The sequence below is a fragment of the Mastigoproctus giganteus genome, chromosome 3 (genome assembly GCF_048544385.1).
Source record: "Mastigoproctus giganteus isolate SK-2022 chromosome 3, ASM4854438v1, whole genome shotgun sequence".
NCBI classification, from domain to species: Eukaryota; Metazoa; Arthropoda; class Arachnida; order Uropygi; family Thelyphonidae; genus Mastigoproctus; species Mastigoproctus giganteus.
This window is the reverse complement of record NC_143577.1, coordinates 196,971,079-196,989,497: the sequence shown is the minus strand read 5'-3', so window position 1 is coordinate 196,989,497 and position 18,419 is coordinate 196,971,079. Positions and strand designations below refer to the sequence as shown.

Genomic DNA, 18,419 nt, shown 5'->3' with positions numbered 1-18,419 from the left:
GCTATTACACAAAAGTAATACATTGTGCATAACGTAATAAAATGGCATTTATCGCAATCGTTATGTTATGATTTTTATCCTGTTTTACTTCTAAAATTCGCCGTAAGATGGCGGTGTCTAAGAGCAAATTCAGGAACTTGACAGCCGTGAAAACTTGTCAAATTGCAGGTATGGTATCTTTTTCTTGCTTATCGACATTCTTGGAATAGAATGTGTGATATGGGTGGAACGAGCCTCAAAAACCTGCTAGGTAGGCATCACAGCATGCGAGACACCAAGCTCTAATGGACATAGCACGCTCTAGGGAATCTAGGCCCTAAAATTGGCTCGTTGCTATAAAAAAATATAACAGGTAACAAAAGATCAAAGTAAACTTGAAAGATCACGATGAATTTTTGCTTCCATCTCATATCTCCTTATAAACAGTTCTATTAATGAGTTCTATCAGTTAGTTGTATCTAAATGCAAATCATAATTAAAAGAAAAAAAAGCTGGAGCTATTAAAATCTCATGAACTTGTGCTGTATTTTTATTTATTTATTTATTTTTTTTTTTCATATTTTCTTCTCTGCATTATGCTGCTTTCTTGTGATTTCAGTGGTTGGGAGAGAAAAAGAAAGGAAGCTACGTTATCTTAGCTTTCCATGCATCAACAAAACACGCTGAAAATGTGATAGCGATTGAACTTTTTTTTTTTTAATGTCTAAATATCTCGCACTTCTATTACAAGTTAAGTAATGTACGCAGCGCGTTACATTTCACAAGTATTATTTTTTGATAATTTTTTTTCTTCTTTTCTGTGATTAACTGAAGCGAAAAGTAAATATAGTTACTCCTTATCAATTAATTACCAAGATTATAACTTTATAGAATACTTAATAAAACTCCATAGTTTTACATTGCCGAAATTTAGTCTTTCAGTTTAATTACAACTATATAATATTTATTACTCTCCTCCCGTATACTCTTTCTTTTCTTTTAAGTCTCTCTCTCTCTCTCACATATATTATCCTTTCCCAAGCGTCACCATGTTCACGAGTCTTATATAACAATGCACTTACTTTTTAAAGCTAACAGTACTGCATCAAAATTACATTTAATCTATGAAAATCTTTTTTTCCATGAAAATTGTATTAAAAAATAATAATTGCGGATTTCTATTGGTCCAATTTTAATTAAATTTGGGATGGTTTGAAAAATCTTTCTATGTGAACCAATTGTAAATTTTCATGAAAATCTATCGACTAGAAGTTGAGTTATTACATGCGGACAAACATGGTGAAGGCAATAGGCACTTATGCATATATGCTAATGCCCCTAAAATTACTCGTTTTCGTTTCAGAAATAGCAATATTTTTACATGGAAAAATGTTAAAGTTAATTTAAATGTGGACGTTGTTTGTTGCCATGCACTGATTGGAGGAATGAATGGGCATTGGGATGCTCAGAAAAGAAATGTTCCGGATTAGTGCATATGAATTTGTAACTTTTTGATGAGCTCGTTTATTTATCAGTTTACTCATTATAATAAGCAAATAGTAATAATTCATTTTTATGTATCAATCACAGAAAAATGTGAAATAGATGTTCTGTTTCAACTGTTATTAAAAGCCATTGTGATTTGTTTATTTCATTAAATCGAAGAACTTGAAATATGTGTTAAATTTCAATTTTTTATTGAAAATTCAAGGAGAAAAAGTCAAATTACTTTGAGGTATGTGCAGTGATGTCAAAACTATTCTTGAATGCCTTTGTGAAGAATATTTTCATATTAAAGAAAATGGTCTTAACATCCTTAGTAGAAAGGACTGCTGAAGTTGCATAACACAATCCACACCTGTAAGATTAATGCGTGGTCCCAGAAGGAGGGATTTTTTTCAGGATCATCTTCACATCACTTCGACCGCTCGCTTGGGAAAGAAACAGTGTGCTACGCAGATGATATCAAACTGGCTCACTTTAGTAGGTTTGACACTCCCCTCCTCAAAGCCATATCACAGAAACGATAAGCTAGCTGAACCAAATGGCAACCCAGTTCGGCCTACAAATCCAGCCAACTAAATCGGCTCTAGTAATATAGTCGTTAAAAAACAATCCCACACAGATCACTCCTACAATACAGGAACTTGAGGTGCACTCCTTTCCATCTTAAAAGCTTTCCATGCATCAACGAAACATACTGAAAATGTGATAGCGATTGAAACTTTCCTTTCCATGTGGTTATGAAACCACATGGAAAGGATTGCACCTCAAGATATTTCGATTAAAGCAGCAGAAGTAACACCTGTTGCACGTTCCGGAACTGACATACACCAAAAACTATATCGTAAGATTTTCGCATTTGGCCTTTGACGTGGAAATCTGGGGATCAGCAGCATTCCCTAACCTGAGGCGCGCTTGAACGAAGGAGAGTACCCGCTTCTGAGGCTAGTGGCCTACCACTACAATCCCCCCCCCCCAGCACTTCAGCATTAGCATAAATTGTTGAAATGCACAGACTGCAAAAAAAAAAAAAAAAAAAAAAGTGAAAAGAAAAACATAAGAACAATTACTACAGTTAAAACTAGCAGGGCTCATCCCGGTTCGAAATAGAGTTGGATCCCACTATTGGCTCGTTCGGAACAGGAAGCATTGGAATGAAATTACTAGTACACCGAACTCTCCCGGAGAAATCTGTTATATAAGATGCTATGTCAGCGTTTTTTTGCTAATTTCTTCCACAGTTTAAAGAAATTCTGAAGATGGTGCACAAAACAGTATACTGTTTTGAGCACTGTCCAAACTAGATTTCGAACAGGCTAAGAGTAGAAAACTTGCTCCTGCTCCAAATAGTAGCCGAGCATTCTGGTCTCTTGCCAAAGCTATTGGCTGCAACTTTTGCCCATCTCTGTTCCCACCTCTGTCAAAACCAGATGGTTAAATTTCCATTTCAGCCAAAGATAAAGCTGACTTGCTTAGCATACTATTTTCCTTCCAACTCGTGTATTGATGATCTTGGTCAAAACTCCCACCATTCCCAGTAAATAAATAAATAAATTTTCTGTTTGTACTCCGGGACGACCAAACGGTCAGAGGAGTTCACAAGATAGACAGAATACAAGAAACAGCACCGTATTCAGCAGTCACGGGCTTGAACCCCGGTCACTCAAGGCACGTGTACTTGCCTCCTGTGGTCTTCCGTCAAAAGGATGTCAGAAGGATTTTGACGAATCTTGATGCTAAGAAAGCTCCCTGTCCTGATGGTATTTCTTCACTTGTTTTCAAAACCTGTGCTCCTGAACTTACTCCTGTTCTGTGTCCCCTTTTTTCACTTTTATTCCAAAGGGTTTTTTCCCCTTCTTGGAAATTTACTCATATCCAGCACGTTCCTAAAAAGGGTGACAACTCCCTCCAATGCAGTTATTGTTCCATTGCAATTACTTTTACTATTTGTAAAATAATGGAAAAATCAATTAACCGCCAACTGTTAAACTATCTAGAAAACTTCCATCTCATCAATGATCGCCAGTATTGGATTCAATCAGTGTTGATTCACTGGCGGTATTGTGGCTTATATATGTTACCCATCTATGGACCAATTCAATGGAAAAAGTTGGTGAAACTCAAGCAATTGCCTTTGATATTTCAAAGGCTTTTGATCGTGTTTGGCATAAATAATTTCTTCTAAATAAGCTTCCATCTTATGAGTTGCCAACTGTTTTTTGTAATTGGTTTTGGTTGGGTTTTTTTTTTTTTTTTTTCTTAGGAGCATTAGCAACTAACTCCATAATGCTCCGGGGATATGCAGTGGTCATTCCCTGACCTTTCTGCATCCTCCGTATTTGGTGGTCACGGGCTCGAAGCCCGGTCTATTCAAGAAGCGTGTTCTACGCACTGCTACTCCTGCCCACCTGGCTATGGAGGCACCTTTTGTAATTGGGTATCCAGTTTTCTCTCCCACCGCTCACTCTGGGCGATGGTAGATGGCTCTCTGTATTCTAACTTCTCCACTAATGCTGATGTTCCCCATGGTTCAGTTCTTTCTCCCACTCTTTTCCTCTTGTATATTAATGACTTCCTTCCATTGACTGGAAATCCTATCCATAGTTTTGCTGATGATAGCACATTGCATTTCGCCTTCCAGTTTGAGAAACTTTGCCCTACACAAACAGCTTCAGCTTCTCGAATATCCACTACCAATTCCTAAATGCTGATCGCCAGGTAATTCTTCAATGGGGCAAAGATAACTTAGCTAATTTCAATCCTTCTAAAACTCAGTCCTGTCTTATATCTCGCACAAAAGATTCTTTTGTTACTATACTTATCTTCGATGACACTCCGATTTCTAAGAAAGATCATATATCTCTTTTGTGATTACCCTGACTCCTAAAGCTCTCTTGGTATAAGCACATTACAAATATTGCTTGCTTTGCATCTAAAAAACTGGAGTTTTCTCTTTTACTCTCAGCGTTTTCTTCCAAACAGCTGTTCACTCTCTACAAATCGCAAATCCTCCCCCCCTACCATGGAATATTGCTCCCATATCTGGAGCGGTGCCCCCAAAAACCTCTCTCGGGCTTCTAGATTCCATTCAAAAGAGGGTAGTTAGATTAATTAATGATTCATCTCGAACAGGTATTCCAATCTCTGTCTCATAGACGTTCTGTTTCTGCTGCATGCCTTTTCTGTAGATACTTTCATGAGCACTGTTCTTCTGGATTGGCTTCTATAATTACCCCCCTCTCTCTCTCTCTCTCTCTCTCTCTCTCTCTCTCTCTCTCTCTCTCTCTCTCTCTCTCTCTCTCTCTTCCAAAGCAGTCCCAACACGTGCTGGAACAACCTTCTGTCATACGTATTTTCTGAAAATTACAATCTACAGAAGTTCAAAGTCTAATGTCAACAAATATCTTCTTTCAGCTTATCAACCTTCAACCCATTCAGCACGATACTAAGTACTATATATGTGTGTGTACGTGTACACACACATTCAAATATGGTAACCATATTGCTGTTACACCCCCAATTTTAAGGGAGAAGGGATTAAATTCAGAAGGTTTCTAGTAAAATATTTTTCATATATTTTAAGAAAATGTTACATACGGTTCTAAATATTGAACAATGGGTCGTTTTAACTTTATTCTATTTACAAAAATGTGTATCTGATAACAAAACACTTATTTTATCGATTTTTGCATTTAGTAGTCGTCCATTGGTGTCTCCCGTACGAGATTCCAGCAGTAGTGCCAATATATTTGGACTCCATTTTCCCTGGTATCTTTTTTCCATCTGAAAAATATCTTAGCGAAACTTTTCACTTGTTCATCGGAGACCGCTCCGAAGTTTTCTGAAAAAAGTCTAAATTGGAATGTAGGAAATGAAGCTTTAACGACAGGTCTTGGTTTTTCGTCATTAACCTACGATATTTGTAAACTAAGGGTGATGAGAACTTTTTAAGCAAATATCTGAGTTTTTGAACATATTTCAGGGAGGAAATTGATGCCGACCAGTGTTATTTCTGTGTTTGCGACAGTGAGCTTTGCTTCACATCCTTTCTCTCCACGTAGTGGGATCGTAAATACCAACGTCGATTTGGCGTTATAGATAGTAAAATCAAATATATTTTATCTCTTCAGAAAATAAAGATTTACTAATTACTATTGTATATTAATTAATAAGATAATTATTGATTTATTTTTCACTTTATTAATCACAGAAAAAGAAAAATGCAGTTAAGAAATAATTAAAAAATCGAACATGCCTGAAATGTAACGCACTGCATTCCAGTCAGTAGACAAAATAATGGAGGAAACACCTGATGTGATAGTAGTAGTTTTTATAATGGCTATACGATGCATCTATTTTTTGTTTCTAGTAGGTTGTACTGCGAAGGAAAGACGATAAAAGCTGATGTTTATTTAGCGTTGATATAAAAAGGTACATGAAAAAAAAAAAATAAATAAGCATGTGTAACCTGTTACCCACGAAAGATGTTTTATTTGAAAACATCCTTCCTTGGCTTGGAAGAGATTAGCGAAATCCCATTTGTAGGATAGTATGACGTCACAATCAATCTGCGCATACTTCCTGCAGTTACTACTGCAGGAAATATGATTGCTACAAATATTGGACCACAACGTTTGCATTTCCATTACATTCCATTATTAGTATTAGCAATGGCCACTGGCTCAAGGAAGCCAACGGCTTATACTACACCAGCCAAAAAAAAAAAAAGAAAAAGAAAAAGAAAGGTACTGCTATAGATACATCAAAAATAAATAAAAGTAAGCATATGTACCTTAACAATGCAATTAACTGTCAAATTTGTAAAATATGGTCCCGTTTTTGCTAGCATGTAACAACTCTCAGGACGCAATTTCATTAAATTTTATATTTGGACCTTTTAGAAAGCTTTGTTGAGCATTTCCGAATATCACATGGGCTATCCATGTACTGTAACTGAAGCACTGAATATTATGCTGGCTGACATGCGCAAAAACAAAATTTTCTCTGTTTCCGCATAAATAGTGCGGAAACAGAGAAAATTTTCGTTTGCTAACGCGCCTGAAATGAAATGCTCTGCGCACACTAACTACCTTGTTTCTTTTTTTTCTTTTTTTTTTGTAATCAATTTATATTTTGCAGCAGGTGCCAAACCCAAGCAATTGATTTTTTTCTGAACAGCCTAATTATTCGCATTTTAATTGAGGGATTTTAGCCGCATGAAATCCACTGCCTAAGTGCATGAAATTCATTCTTTTAAGGATCAGAACATGTCTCAGCAGAGGCGTAACTACGGTTGATTGCGGCCAGGGAAAATAGGGCGCCCCATGGAATCGGAATTTTTGTATTTCTTAACCATAAAAATGGTACCCCCAAATTTGGCGCTCAGGGCACGTGCCCCCACCTGCCTAACCCTTGTTACGCCAATGTATGTCTGTTAAATATACAGCCCGCAACCCACCTTATGAGGTGGTTAGTGGGGCGGCCCCACTAACCACCTTCCCTCAAGAGTAAAGTCCGCAGCGAAAACGCTGCAGAGTTTAGTCTACGCGCATGTCCCTAGCCCTATCAAATTTTCGTTTACCTCTTCGTGTACAGACAAACCGCCCTCTTCACGAAGGGCGGTTTGTCTGTTGTGAGGGGAAAACGGGAGTCAATCCCGGTGGAAAATCTCACGACCATGGTTTGAGACCGGCAAACTCAATGCTGAATCGATACCCCTGGGAAAATTCTCATAAGGGTAGCGGCTGGAATCGAACCTCGATCAGCAAGCCGACAACGTTGCCACATGGCTACCGTGGCCCCCGTATTCTATCGCTTTAATTTCACATCACATTTCTCATGAGTCGCGTGGGTAGTGTGACGTCATTGCTAAACTTCCGTTACATTCCATTGTTAGGTGCCGCTATAGATGTTTTCACATCAAAAATGACCGCCCTGTCTGAATTTCAAAGAGGTCCAGTTGTTGGCTTACCAATATTCATTGGTAAGCGGACAAAAACTGCTGATTTGTTTAATTTATGCAGAGCAACTGTATCAAAAGTGGCTTCTGCATTCACCAAGTATGGAAAAATTAAATCTGAGAGGATGAATTGTGGCAGAAAATCGAAATGGACTGAAAGGGACAGCCGGACACTGAAAACGATTGTAGTCCGGAAAAGGATTGTAACAAAACTACTCCCTCAAAAATAACTAAATGTGAGTTTCAGTAATCCAGTTTTTAGAAACTCAGTTTGGCACGAATTTCATAACGCTGAAATTTATGGCAGTGTCGCTATTGCCAAGTTACTGGTTACCTATGGTAATGCCAGAAAGAGGATGCAATGGTGTAAGAAGCACAAAAACTGGACACTTGATGATTGAAAACGTCATATTTTCAGACGAATTATCATTTACACTTTTTTGCAACATCAGGGAGGTTTTATGTTTAGCGAATGCTAAAGGAAGTCCATTATTGTGCACCACCGCCAAGACTGGCGGTGGTGCACAAAGTGGAGGAAGATCAACAATTATTTCGGCAGCAATATCTTGCTATTCTTTAGGTCCTATCATCGCCCCAAACGGACGAATTTCTGCCTTGATATCCTTGAATTACCTTGATATTCTGAGTAATCTGGTTCATCCCATGATGCAAACATTGTTTCCCACGAACAGTGCTATGCTTCAAAATGATAATGCTCCATTACACAAAGACAGATGTGTCCAGTCTTGGTTTGAGGAGCATGAAACTGATGCTAAGCACTATGGCTTGCACAATGACTTAAACGTTGTTGAGCCACTGTGGGCATATTTGGAGAGGAGATTGAGGACATTCCTACATGAAGAATGGTCTAATATTCCTCTTAAGACATTTCAAGGTTTACTTGAACCGATTCCATGTAGAATACAAGCTGTTGTAAAAGCAAAGGGTGGCTCAACACCATATTAGTGCTACCTGTAACTCTCTTCACACGTGTTTCCATTACTTTGTTCGCTTCCTGTATTACCTAACTTAATTAATTCGTAACTAATGCCCTGAAATTATCAGTCTCAATAAAACAGTGAAGCCTCTGTTCTCAATAAAACAGTGAAACTTCTGCCTGCTGCGACCACACCCGAGTATAAATGTAAATTTGCCGTGTTAAGCCAATATAAGCCGAATTCCCCCTTCCACTAAAATCGGCGCTTTAAAAGTTCAGGACGCTTCTTACAAGCGATTCTTTAAGGATGAGGGAAAATCGTTATCGGATTATCTGTATCCATGACAAGTACACAGTTTGTTGTTATGACCAACCAAGCGATGGTGCTTCTTCTATTAAATGTTACTTCGATAAGTGAATCAATGTTACCAACTTAGCAAAAAAGTAGCATATTTCCTGATGGAAATATGCTACTTTTTTTGACATGTATATCTTATGTATGACGGCGCCTGAACGCCAGTCCAATTGCCGCTATACATAAGATATTCATGTTAATACGCCTTGGTACTTGTGATGAATAGAGAACTCTGTAGGCTAGAAACGTGTGTGTTGTTTAGTTGTTTGCTACCAGGAACACCTTCCTAGTACTCATCTCCGCCAGTGGAAGCAAGCCACAACTAAGCAGGAATCGTAGCGAGCCTACAAACACATACTAAATGCCCAAAGCAAATTTGGAATCATTCAAAGGAATTCCATGTCAGAAAGCCGACACACACACACACACACACTGTTTTAAGTAACGTATAAACTACGTAGACAAACACGAAGCTTGCTTACTAAGAATTGTTCTGATTGCTGCTCGTAAAAGTTTTTGTAGTGTTCTGATGTTCGATTTTGGTAACACTGTACTGTGTCACGAGAGATTGGTATTTTGACATTGCCAGAGTGGGTAGTTATTAGCGCATGCATTCATTAGTTCCTTGCCTCCGAATTTATTTTTCAGATATTCTGCATTTTACATTTACGGTTTCACAAAGAGTTTGACATTGAAGCAAAAGCGGATTAGCGTTTCGTGAGTTCATTTTTAGGCACATTACAATATATATGCGTAACATGCCTATTGTCTTCACAATGTCTGTCCTTACGCATGTAATAATTCGACTCCCAGTGGACAGATTTTCGCGAAGTTTTATATTTCGCTCTTTTAGAAGGATTTGCCGAGCCATCCCAAGTTTAATTATTTTATGTTTTTATTTAAATCAAATTTAGGTGTTCACCTTACTCCAGGAACGGCCTGCAAGCCAGGTTTTTTTTTTTTTTTTTCTTTTCTAATTCACAAGGAGTATTTAGATTTAAGAAAATATTTAGGTTCAACAGACATAGAAATGAACAATATTGCATTAATGTGTATTAGGAATCCATAAACATCCACATGTTTATTTAGGAAGAACCTTTCTTGAGCCCAGTGTCAACCTGGTAGTTGTTTGGCAGGAGGGTGTATATACAATGGATGACCATTAAAGTCCGATCAATGGAAATTCAACAATTATTTCTTTTTCCTTCTGTCACGTAGGTTATCCATGTTCGTTCCTTATATTTAACCCCAGGGGCTCACATCTGGTGAGTATGTGCTTGGCACACCCAGAATGCCGACCGGCCTAGCCAGGTGGGTAAAGTGCCTGTCTGGCAACCCAAAGGTCGCGGGTTCGAATCCCGCCTCGGGCTTGGATCAGAGTAAAATGCAAAAACTTTGGGAGGTGAATTATGGCCACAGAAGCCGATGCGCTAACAAAAAAAAAAAAAAAAAAACCACCCAGGATCCCGAGCTGGATATCATCATTCTTCTCTTTCTTGTTGATTCCCTTCTACTTTTGACTCTCTCGGGAACTTTTTTTTTTTTTTTTTTTTTTTTGGCTGGTGTAGCATAGGCCTCAGGCTTCCTTGCACCATGTAGCTAATAATAATTATTGCCGCTGAAGCCCTGAATATTGTTTCTTGCATTGCACTCATTGGAGGATTGAATGGACAATATGGCGGATGCGCAGAAAACGAATTTTCTCGGTTCATACATATGAAACGTGAGGAGCTCGTTTTTTGTTAACAGTTTACTGAATATATAAATCATGAATTATTACTTTTAATAATTTTTAATTATTAAAAATAACTTTAAAAAAGTATTATTAAGTAAAGTATTACAGAACACTGAGTATATTACCTTACTTAAACCTAGTAATGTATTTTTAACAACCGTATAAATGAAAGCTGATACATTAGCGCTTTGGTATAGATTATGAATGCCATGGAGTATCACACTGAAAAAGTTGTAAAAACTAAAGGACCGCAAAGTACTTAACAAAGTATATTTCAAAATGGTTGTCGTACCACATGCGGAAACGACCAAAAACAGAAGCTACTAGAAAGCTTGGAGTCTATAAATCACGTTGGTTGTAAGATAACCTATAGTAGCAGTTTTCACACTCAAGACTGTTAGAGGACCTGAACACGGTAGGCATCCAGAAATTGATGAATATATGTTTTCTTTTGCAAGAAAAAAGAAGTGGTATAGGTCTATCAGTCGGAAATTATCTAATTAAGGGCCATTTGAAATTTCCAACTGTTTGTGCATACCTCTCGCCGCGAGTTCAAAGCAAGTATCGGCCAGTGCAGCAGCAGCTTTATGCGACGAAGCAGCCTTGCACTTCAGGCAAAACAACATTAAAGCATTTGAAGGACAGATTCCTTCCAAAAGTTCACCTGCTATCGGCGCCATGTTATTTGCGCTACATAAGCAGTCTGCGGTTAGTCAAATAACAACCCAGGTGCAGCAGTGGTAACCGAAGAGGCATTTCAGAAAGCACAACTCGTAGCTTGTCGCGGATGGAGTATCACTGCGAACGACCGGACGGGGTTCCACTCCTGTCAGAAAAAAATAGAGCCACAGTTAGAAGGGTCAGAAACATGAACAGTGGAGGATTTGTAAAACGTTGCTTGATCTGACGAATCCCTGTTCCTGATATTTCACGCTGGTGTTGGAGGACAAGAATATTACGGTGTGTCAATGGCCCCATCTTGCCAGGTGTTACAGTGCAGTCTAGTGGTGGCGGTGTAATGATGTGGGGGAATGTTTTTGTGATGTTGAATGATTTTTGTGTTGGATCATTTGATAGAAACATTTCGATGCCATAGGTTATATGGAAATAGTGTCCGTCGGGGCTCAGCCCTTCATGGCTGTAGTGTATCCACTGCGAATTGATCCTTCCAACACAATAATGCGCCCTGTCACAAGGCCAGAATGTTATAGAACTGGTTCCGCGAACAAGAGAGTGAATTCGGCCAACTGTGGTGGCCGTCATAGGATGAGGTGGAACGAACTGTTCATAGTAGAGATCTGCAACCATCCATTTTGCAACGATTGTGAGAAGCAACAGGGACTAGCATCCTTGTGGCATGATTTCGACACAGTTGAGTCCATTCCACGATGAATCTAAGCTGTTCTGAGAACTAAAGGGAACCCATTCGTTATCATAATAGTTTTCTTAATAGTTGCACCCATTGTATTTAGTGTAATTTATCACCACATCATCACAGAAAGATGAGTCTAATTGCCGTTAAACAAGTAAACTGTTGTGTATATTTTAAATTCTTTAGAATTTGCATACTAAGTAACCTTAAAACAAGGCAGTGCAAGAATTAACTAAGCCTTACCCTCTTTACAATACAGATAACTTTAATATAGCAGATGATAATGGTGGCGACAGGCAAGAAGAATCCAATCAAGAAAAGATAAACGATGTAAGAGGTGTTGTTGGTCGAAAGAGTCAACCAGTCAACAGAGCAAGCTATACCAGGATCTTCCACAACATATTTACTCCATCCCACGAGTGGCGGCAGAGATAAACTTACTGAATAAGACCAGATAGACACTAAGATGAGTACAGATGTACGAGATGTGAAGTTTGAAGACTTGTAAGGTCGAGAAACAATGACATATCTTTCTATTGCGATGGCTGTTATGGTTCCAATGGATGTCATACCTGGGGGAAAAGGAATGAAAGAAACAGTCAGTTTTATGTAACTATGAAATAGTGAATACTTTTTTTTTTTTTAGAGAGTACTTTTTAAAGAAATTATGGTTGACTTATCGCTAAAAGACGTGAGACAACAAAAGCATTTTTTTTTTTTTTCTAGAAAAGAAAATCTGTTTGTTTGCGACTACAACCTAATAAATATTCTTAAAATATTCTTCTCCAAAAGTCACTGTTCCTTTCATATTACAAAGTATATTTTGAGTGTGGCCCACTGTTTTAACAAAAGGTTTCACAACTCTCTAAATTAGGAATATTCAAAATAGTGGAATAGTCACATTCGAGAAGTCTGATTAATGATCCTTCCCAATTTCTTAATGCAATCAAAGGTAAGAGTGGAAAGATTTCATTTCTCCGTCTGGGTAATCAGTTACTTACTTAGACTACTTTTACTTAAGATTCCATTATTCAGATTTTCTTATTCTATGGCACTCATTCGGCATTCTTTGTATATTACACTCCCAAAATTATTGGAGCCCTCATCTCACATTTCCATACTAGGTCCTCTCTGCTTTACACTTATATTGCCGGTAGGCCGTAAGAAAAGTGGAACCAGCAATAAAAGAAGCATCGCAGATCTTAGCGACAGCTGTTATTGATCTTAGTATGGGACTTAAATTTCAAAGACTTACGATTTTGGAATGCTGTGCCAATCATTCGTCGTTGCTCTTGCAATTAGTTTAAATATTTATTTTAAAATCAACTATAGTATTTTCATTACACAGTGAATGGCTGAAGAAACAATCCAGGAGGATTAGATTACTTATGGTGAGAGACTGTCCATCTTCAAAGGGGTTTTAACGTTATCTCGACTGTCGTGAGGTCAGGGATTCAGGCAGCCACAAGAATGGCCCATTTTCATCCTCTGTCTTCAAGTCGTTTGCAAATTTCCAACAAATATTTGAGTACTGTAATTTGATCAGAAAATATTTTCTGAAACACCATCAGGGCCAAGAATTTAGCTAACACGTTGTTAAATTTCTTAAAAAATATATCCACTTACTTTAAAAGTACCGGTTTCTAAATACATTTGAGAGTATAGTATAGATAAACCTTTGTTTGTTTGTGGAAAATACGGGAACAAACGACAATACCTTTTTGACGGCAAGAAATATGCCAGAGGTTCACAATAATGAAAATACAAATATCCATAAAGATCGAGGGGCATCATGAGAAGCAGCTTGCCACCTCCCTTCGCATGAGGATAATGGGAGGAAGAGGACAAAGTGCATACTAAAAATGAAATAATTAAATAATTATTTCATTTATGGAATGTTTATTTATAGAATATTTATTCTATAATTATGGAATGTTTATTTATAGAGACCGCTAAATAGCAAATCCTTTCAATTTCGCCCATAAGAAATATAAGAAAATCATGGGAGTTTCATTGCTTGCTTATGTAAACTAAGCTATGCAGATGAAAGGACCTTGAAGAATGTTCCGAGGGCCAATAAATTTCATCAAAGGATCCATGGAGAAGTTGTAAAATTTGCATTCTGTATTATTTATTCATGATAAATTTATGCCGATCAGCGTAAAATTCTTTTTTTTTTTTTTTTTTTTTTTTTTTGGTAGTTGTTGGCGCATAGGCTTCTGTGGCCATAATACACCTCCCAAGGTTTTTTTTGCAGTACTTTGATCCAAGCCCGAGGCGGGAATCGAACACGCGACCTTTGGGTTGCCAGGCAGGCACTTTACCCACCCGGTTAGCCCGGTCGGCTCGTAAAATTCTGCTCACTAGTCGGCATTTGGACTGGTAGATGTGCTCTGTTCTATGTCCAGTGCCTGTTGTTTCCATGGCGCCTCCGCAGCCAGGTGGGAAGGAGCAGCAGCAGCAGTGCGTAGCACACGCTTCGTGATTAGACTGGGGTTCGAGCCCGTCACCACCAAATACGGAGGATGTGGAAAGGTCAGGGAATGACCACCGCATATCCCGGAGCAATATGGCCTTAGTTGCTAATGCTCCTAAAAGCCAAAACAACAACAATGTTGTTTCCATGATAAAAGGAGAATACAGTATCGATCCCGATAGATGCTTAAGAATTCTAGGATGGATCTTAAAAATACAATCCACTGTGTTCTTATTTGCCACTTGATGGTAATACAACAGATGAGAGATATTTTGTTTGTATTTTTTGGAAGTCTTCTGAGAATATGCCTGGCCGTTTTTGCAATTCGTACATCTCATGGAGACATCGGTAACTTCCTTTGATATCTTTCCATAGAAATGGAATGCAATTCCCAAAAGTTTTCTTTGAGAGATTTCCTTTTACCAGTGGCGCAATCTATATTGATTACAATGTGTACGAAAACTGCATTTGAATATGGATTTATTTAAATAAGTACTTCAGTTAGTTTCGGAGAACTTTATACTGTTATAATTTGTTTATTGTAGAGAAGCTTTTTCTGCAAATTAGAAAAAAGAAATTTTTGTAAGGCAGAGCATTAAGATGGGCTTTTATTATTCCACAGACAATATACTTGTATCACAACGAGTGTCTGTATGCAGTTTTATATTTCCTGTTTCGAAATAAGTTGGATGGAAACTACAAGATTTGCAGCGAGAATAGGGTAAATTTCCAATCAAAAATTCAGTGCCGGATTAAGGCACGGACTAGCAGGGCGTGCTAGTCCGTGCCTTAATCCGGAGCGCCATTCTTTAAGGGGCGCCAAATTTTACAAATCATGAAAAAAAAAAAAAAATATATATATATATATATATATACACACTTAGTAAAGTGGACCACGAAAAATCTTTCTGCCGTGGGGCGCAAAAATACACTGATCAAAATTTGTATACAGGGTGTCTCAAAAATATTGGTACAAACGTTTAGGGGAGGTAGGTAACATCTAAAGCAGGGGTGGGAAACTTTTTTTCGTCAGCAGGCCGAATGAAATTTTCGCATCATGATGCGGGCCGGAATAGATTGAACGATTTAATAAAAAAAATCAGAACCTAAAAAATGTTATATTACTTGAATTACCAAATTATTAATGTATTTTTAAAAAATATATCTAAATTTCCAATTATCATTAAAAATGCGGCATTCGGCATCAATTTTTCTTTTTTTTTTAATTGCCTCATTTTATGGGCTATAAATTATATTAAATTAAAAATTGTAATAATTAGAAAAGACAATATCTCGCACCAATATTATTTTTTTTTCAATAAGAAGTCAAACCCAAAGGAACTTCGTTCGATCGATGCTACAATAATAATTAGGAAATAACTCTTTGACGCTGCGTAGAATCACTTGGTTACTGTTGTACTGGCCGCGATTCCCGATTGAACCGAATTAAGCCGAACGTTTAGGGCGAGTGTAGTCAGGTATGGATTTTCTATATTTATGCATTTACCGAGGGGGCCGGATTCAACATCGTCGGATGTGGCCCGCGGGCCGGCTGTTGCCCACCCCTGATCTAAAGGAATGTGAATCGCTTAGAAACCATAACCGGAAACGTCACCGTAAGTCGGTACACGGCGCTGTTCATCAGTTCGCGAAAGGGAAAATTTCTGGTTTACTCATTCAAGCAGTAGTCGCCGCACGAAGAGCATGCATCGATATACGAACTGTGAGCTGGCAGACATGCACCTAGTGTATGGATTAGCAGAGGGTCCACACGGTGTGCGCCCCCATGCGGCACAACATCGCTTCGCAATAAATGTGTGGGCAGGTATGGTCGGTGACTGCTTAGTCGGCCCATACCTGTTACCATCCCGCATGAACTCCTCTAAATATCGGATCTTTCTTGAACAAGTTCTACCAGGGTTTCTTGACGATGTTCCAGCAAATGTGAGACGCGACATTTGGTTTCAACATGACGGGGCGCCTGCCCATTATGGAAGGTGTGTTCGCGACCATTTGAACAGGCGTTTTGGGCGTCGATGAATTGGCTGTGGTGGACCCGTTGCCTGGCCCCCACGCTCACCTGATATATCGAGCCTTGATTTCTTTCTGTGGGGGCCCTCAAATCTGTCGTGTCTGAATCGCCTGTGGAGACGGAAATGGATCTCGTGGCAAGACTCGTCTGCGCTGCTGCTACTGTCAAACTCCAGGTGCGTTCGACCGTGTCCGCCAATCCATGCTGCGTCGGTGTCACGCATGCATCGCGTCTCATGGGGGAACCTTCGAGCATTTGTTGTAACATCATGAAATGCATCCATCTCGTACTCCACTGTTAATATTATGTCAAATAAATGTTTGCCACTAATTACTGTCTTGTGTAATTTCTGCTTCTTGTGCCTCTGCTACTACTTTTCCGTGACGTTTCCGGTTATGGGTTCCTATGCGATGCACATTCCTTTAAATGTTACCTACCTCCCCTAAACGTTTGTACCAATATTTTTGAGACACCCTGTAGAACTTCTGTGTTGCACTCCTGGTCATTATATTACTATTAATAAATAATTAACTTTGTAATCGGGGTGCGGTAATTCAAGTGGTGGTCGGAGAATTTATTAAATTTCGGAATTGGAAATACCAAGTGCGATCATAATGTTTTTTGGAAATGTCGCTTTCCGACTATTCGGATAGATTTTCTTGGAAATAATCCCTTGACACTTTATCAACCGATTCCAACACTTCTGCAAGCATTCCTGATAGCCTTTGTTTGGAATTGCTAATAATTCTTTTGTCGTGTTTTGAATTTTCTCAGTAGTTTCAAATCTGACTTTTCAAGTAGGCTTTAACTTGGAGGGGGAGGGCATAGAGTTTGGGTAAGGCTCCACCTGTGGTTTCCCACATCTGCGCCATCAGTACTCTTGTGATGAATACAGAACTTCTGTAAAAGCCAGAAAAGTGTTATGTTGCATATATAGTTTTTAGTGTTTGGTTGTGTTGTTTGTGCTGGCTTCTTGGCCGCGGGGACCCTAGTAGGACTCCACGTTGCCCGCCACCACTACTGGAAGGCAAGCCAGGCTGTCCACAGTATATCCTGACGGAAAACAAAAAAAAAAAAAAAAAAAAAAAAAGCAACAGTGAGGGAGATAGCTGAAGGATGGGAGGAAGAAGGGATGACGAGGAAAAAGCCTTACTCCAGATGAGGTAGGTAGGAAGCGAAGGATTGGCTACCCCTGGGTGACCAGGGGTATCCAATGGGAAGCTCACTACCCAGAGTCAGGGGAAAGAAAGAAAGCTTGCAGAGTTAGAATACCCTGCAAAGAAGTGCGCCATTTGGCCTGATCCACCATACGGTATGCAGGTACCAGGCATCCCACATCTGAAGGTGTCAGCAGCACGAGACCTACTGTACAGTATGATAGTGTATGCAGTGTTAACACTCAAGGTGTCTGCAGCATCTGGCCTGCCTAAGGTATACAGGTGTAATCCTACCCTGGATGGGGTTAGCAGCGGATCCCGCACCAGATACTGGTGCCAGGAGCAAATCCTACCTCTAATTTGCTTGGCAGCGTAGTATACAAGGTAGTCTCATGATACACGGTAGAGAGAGTCATATCCAGGAGGTCCATGTCTGAGATTAGGTTGTTGTCTTCGATATGAAATATTTCTGAGAAATCTTCAATGGGTGGTGTTTGAATGCCAAACCCGTCTAGCAGTGAAGACAGACTGCGCAAACTCAGTAAAGGCGGCGTAGCGCTGCTCGTTCATTATAATCAGGTGCTCACAATGCCGAGGATTATCTTGGATTTTAGTGGCAAACCTTAGCTGGAACCCGTCATATTCATGGCAGTCGTACATTACGTGATTCCACGTTTCTTCAGCCCCACAATGATACAGTGGATCATCTTCTATACCAAGGGATGTTAGCTTCCTTTTAAAGGGTTCATGGCCTGTCAATAGAAATGGAGGCCTGGTGAGTGCCAGGGGGGAGACTTTGGACTGATGAAGTTCACAGAGGGAATGAACTTTTTGATTATTAGTCCTTTATTGGTGGTCCCATGTCTCTTGCCAGGTCCTGTACATAATTTCAGTGATTCTCTTCCTTTCCTGAT

At 39.1% G+C, this 18,419-nt stretch overlaps 1 protein-coding gene across 1 annotated transcript in view; it reads right to left on the bottom strand.

Annotated features, from left to right (window-relative positions):
- LOC150088554 (melanopsin-like) overlaps positions 1-18,419 on the bottom strand; it is a 58,396-nt gene that overhangs the window by 25,869 nt on the left and 14,108 nt on the right. The window contains exon 2 of the mRNA XM_090370230.1: positions 12,084-12,412. Within this exon, the coding sequence (XP_090226356.1) occupies positions 12,084-12,412 (329 nt within the window). The remainder of the gene's footprint in view (positions 1-12,083; positions 12,413-18,419) is intronic.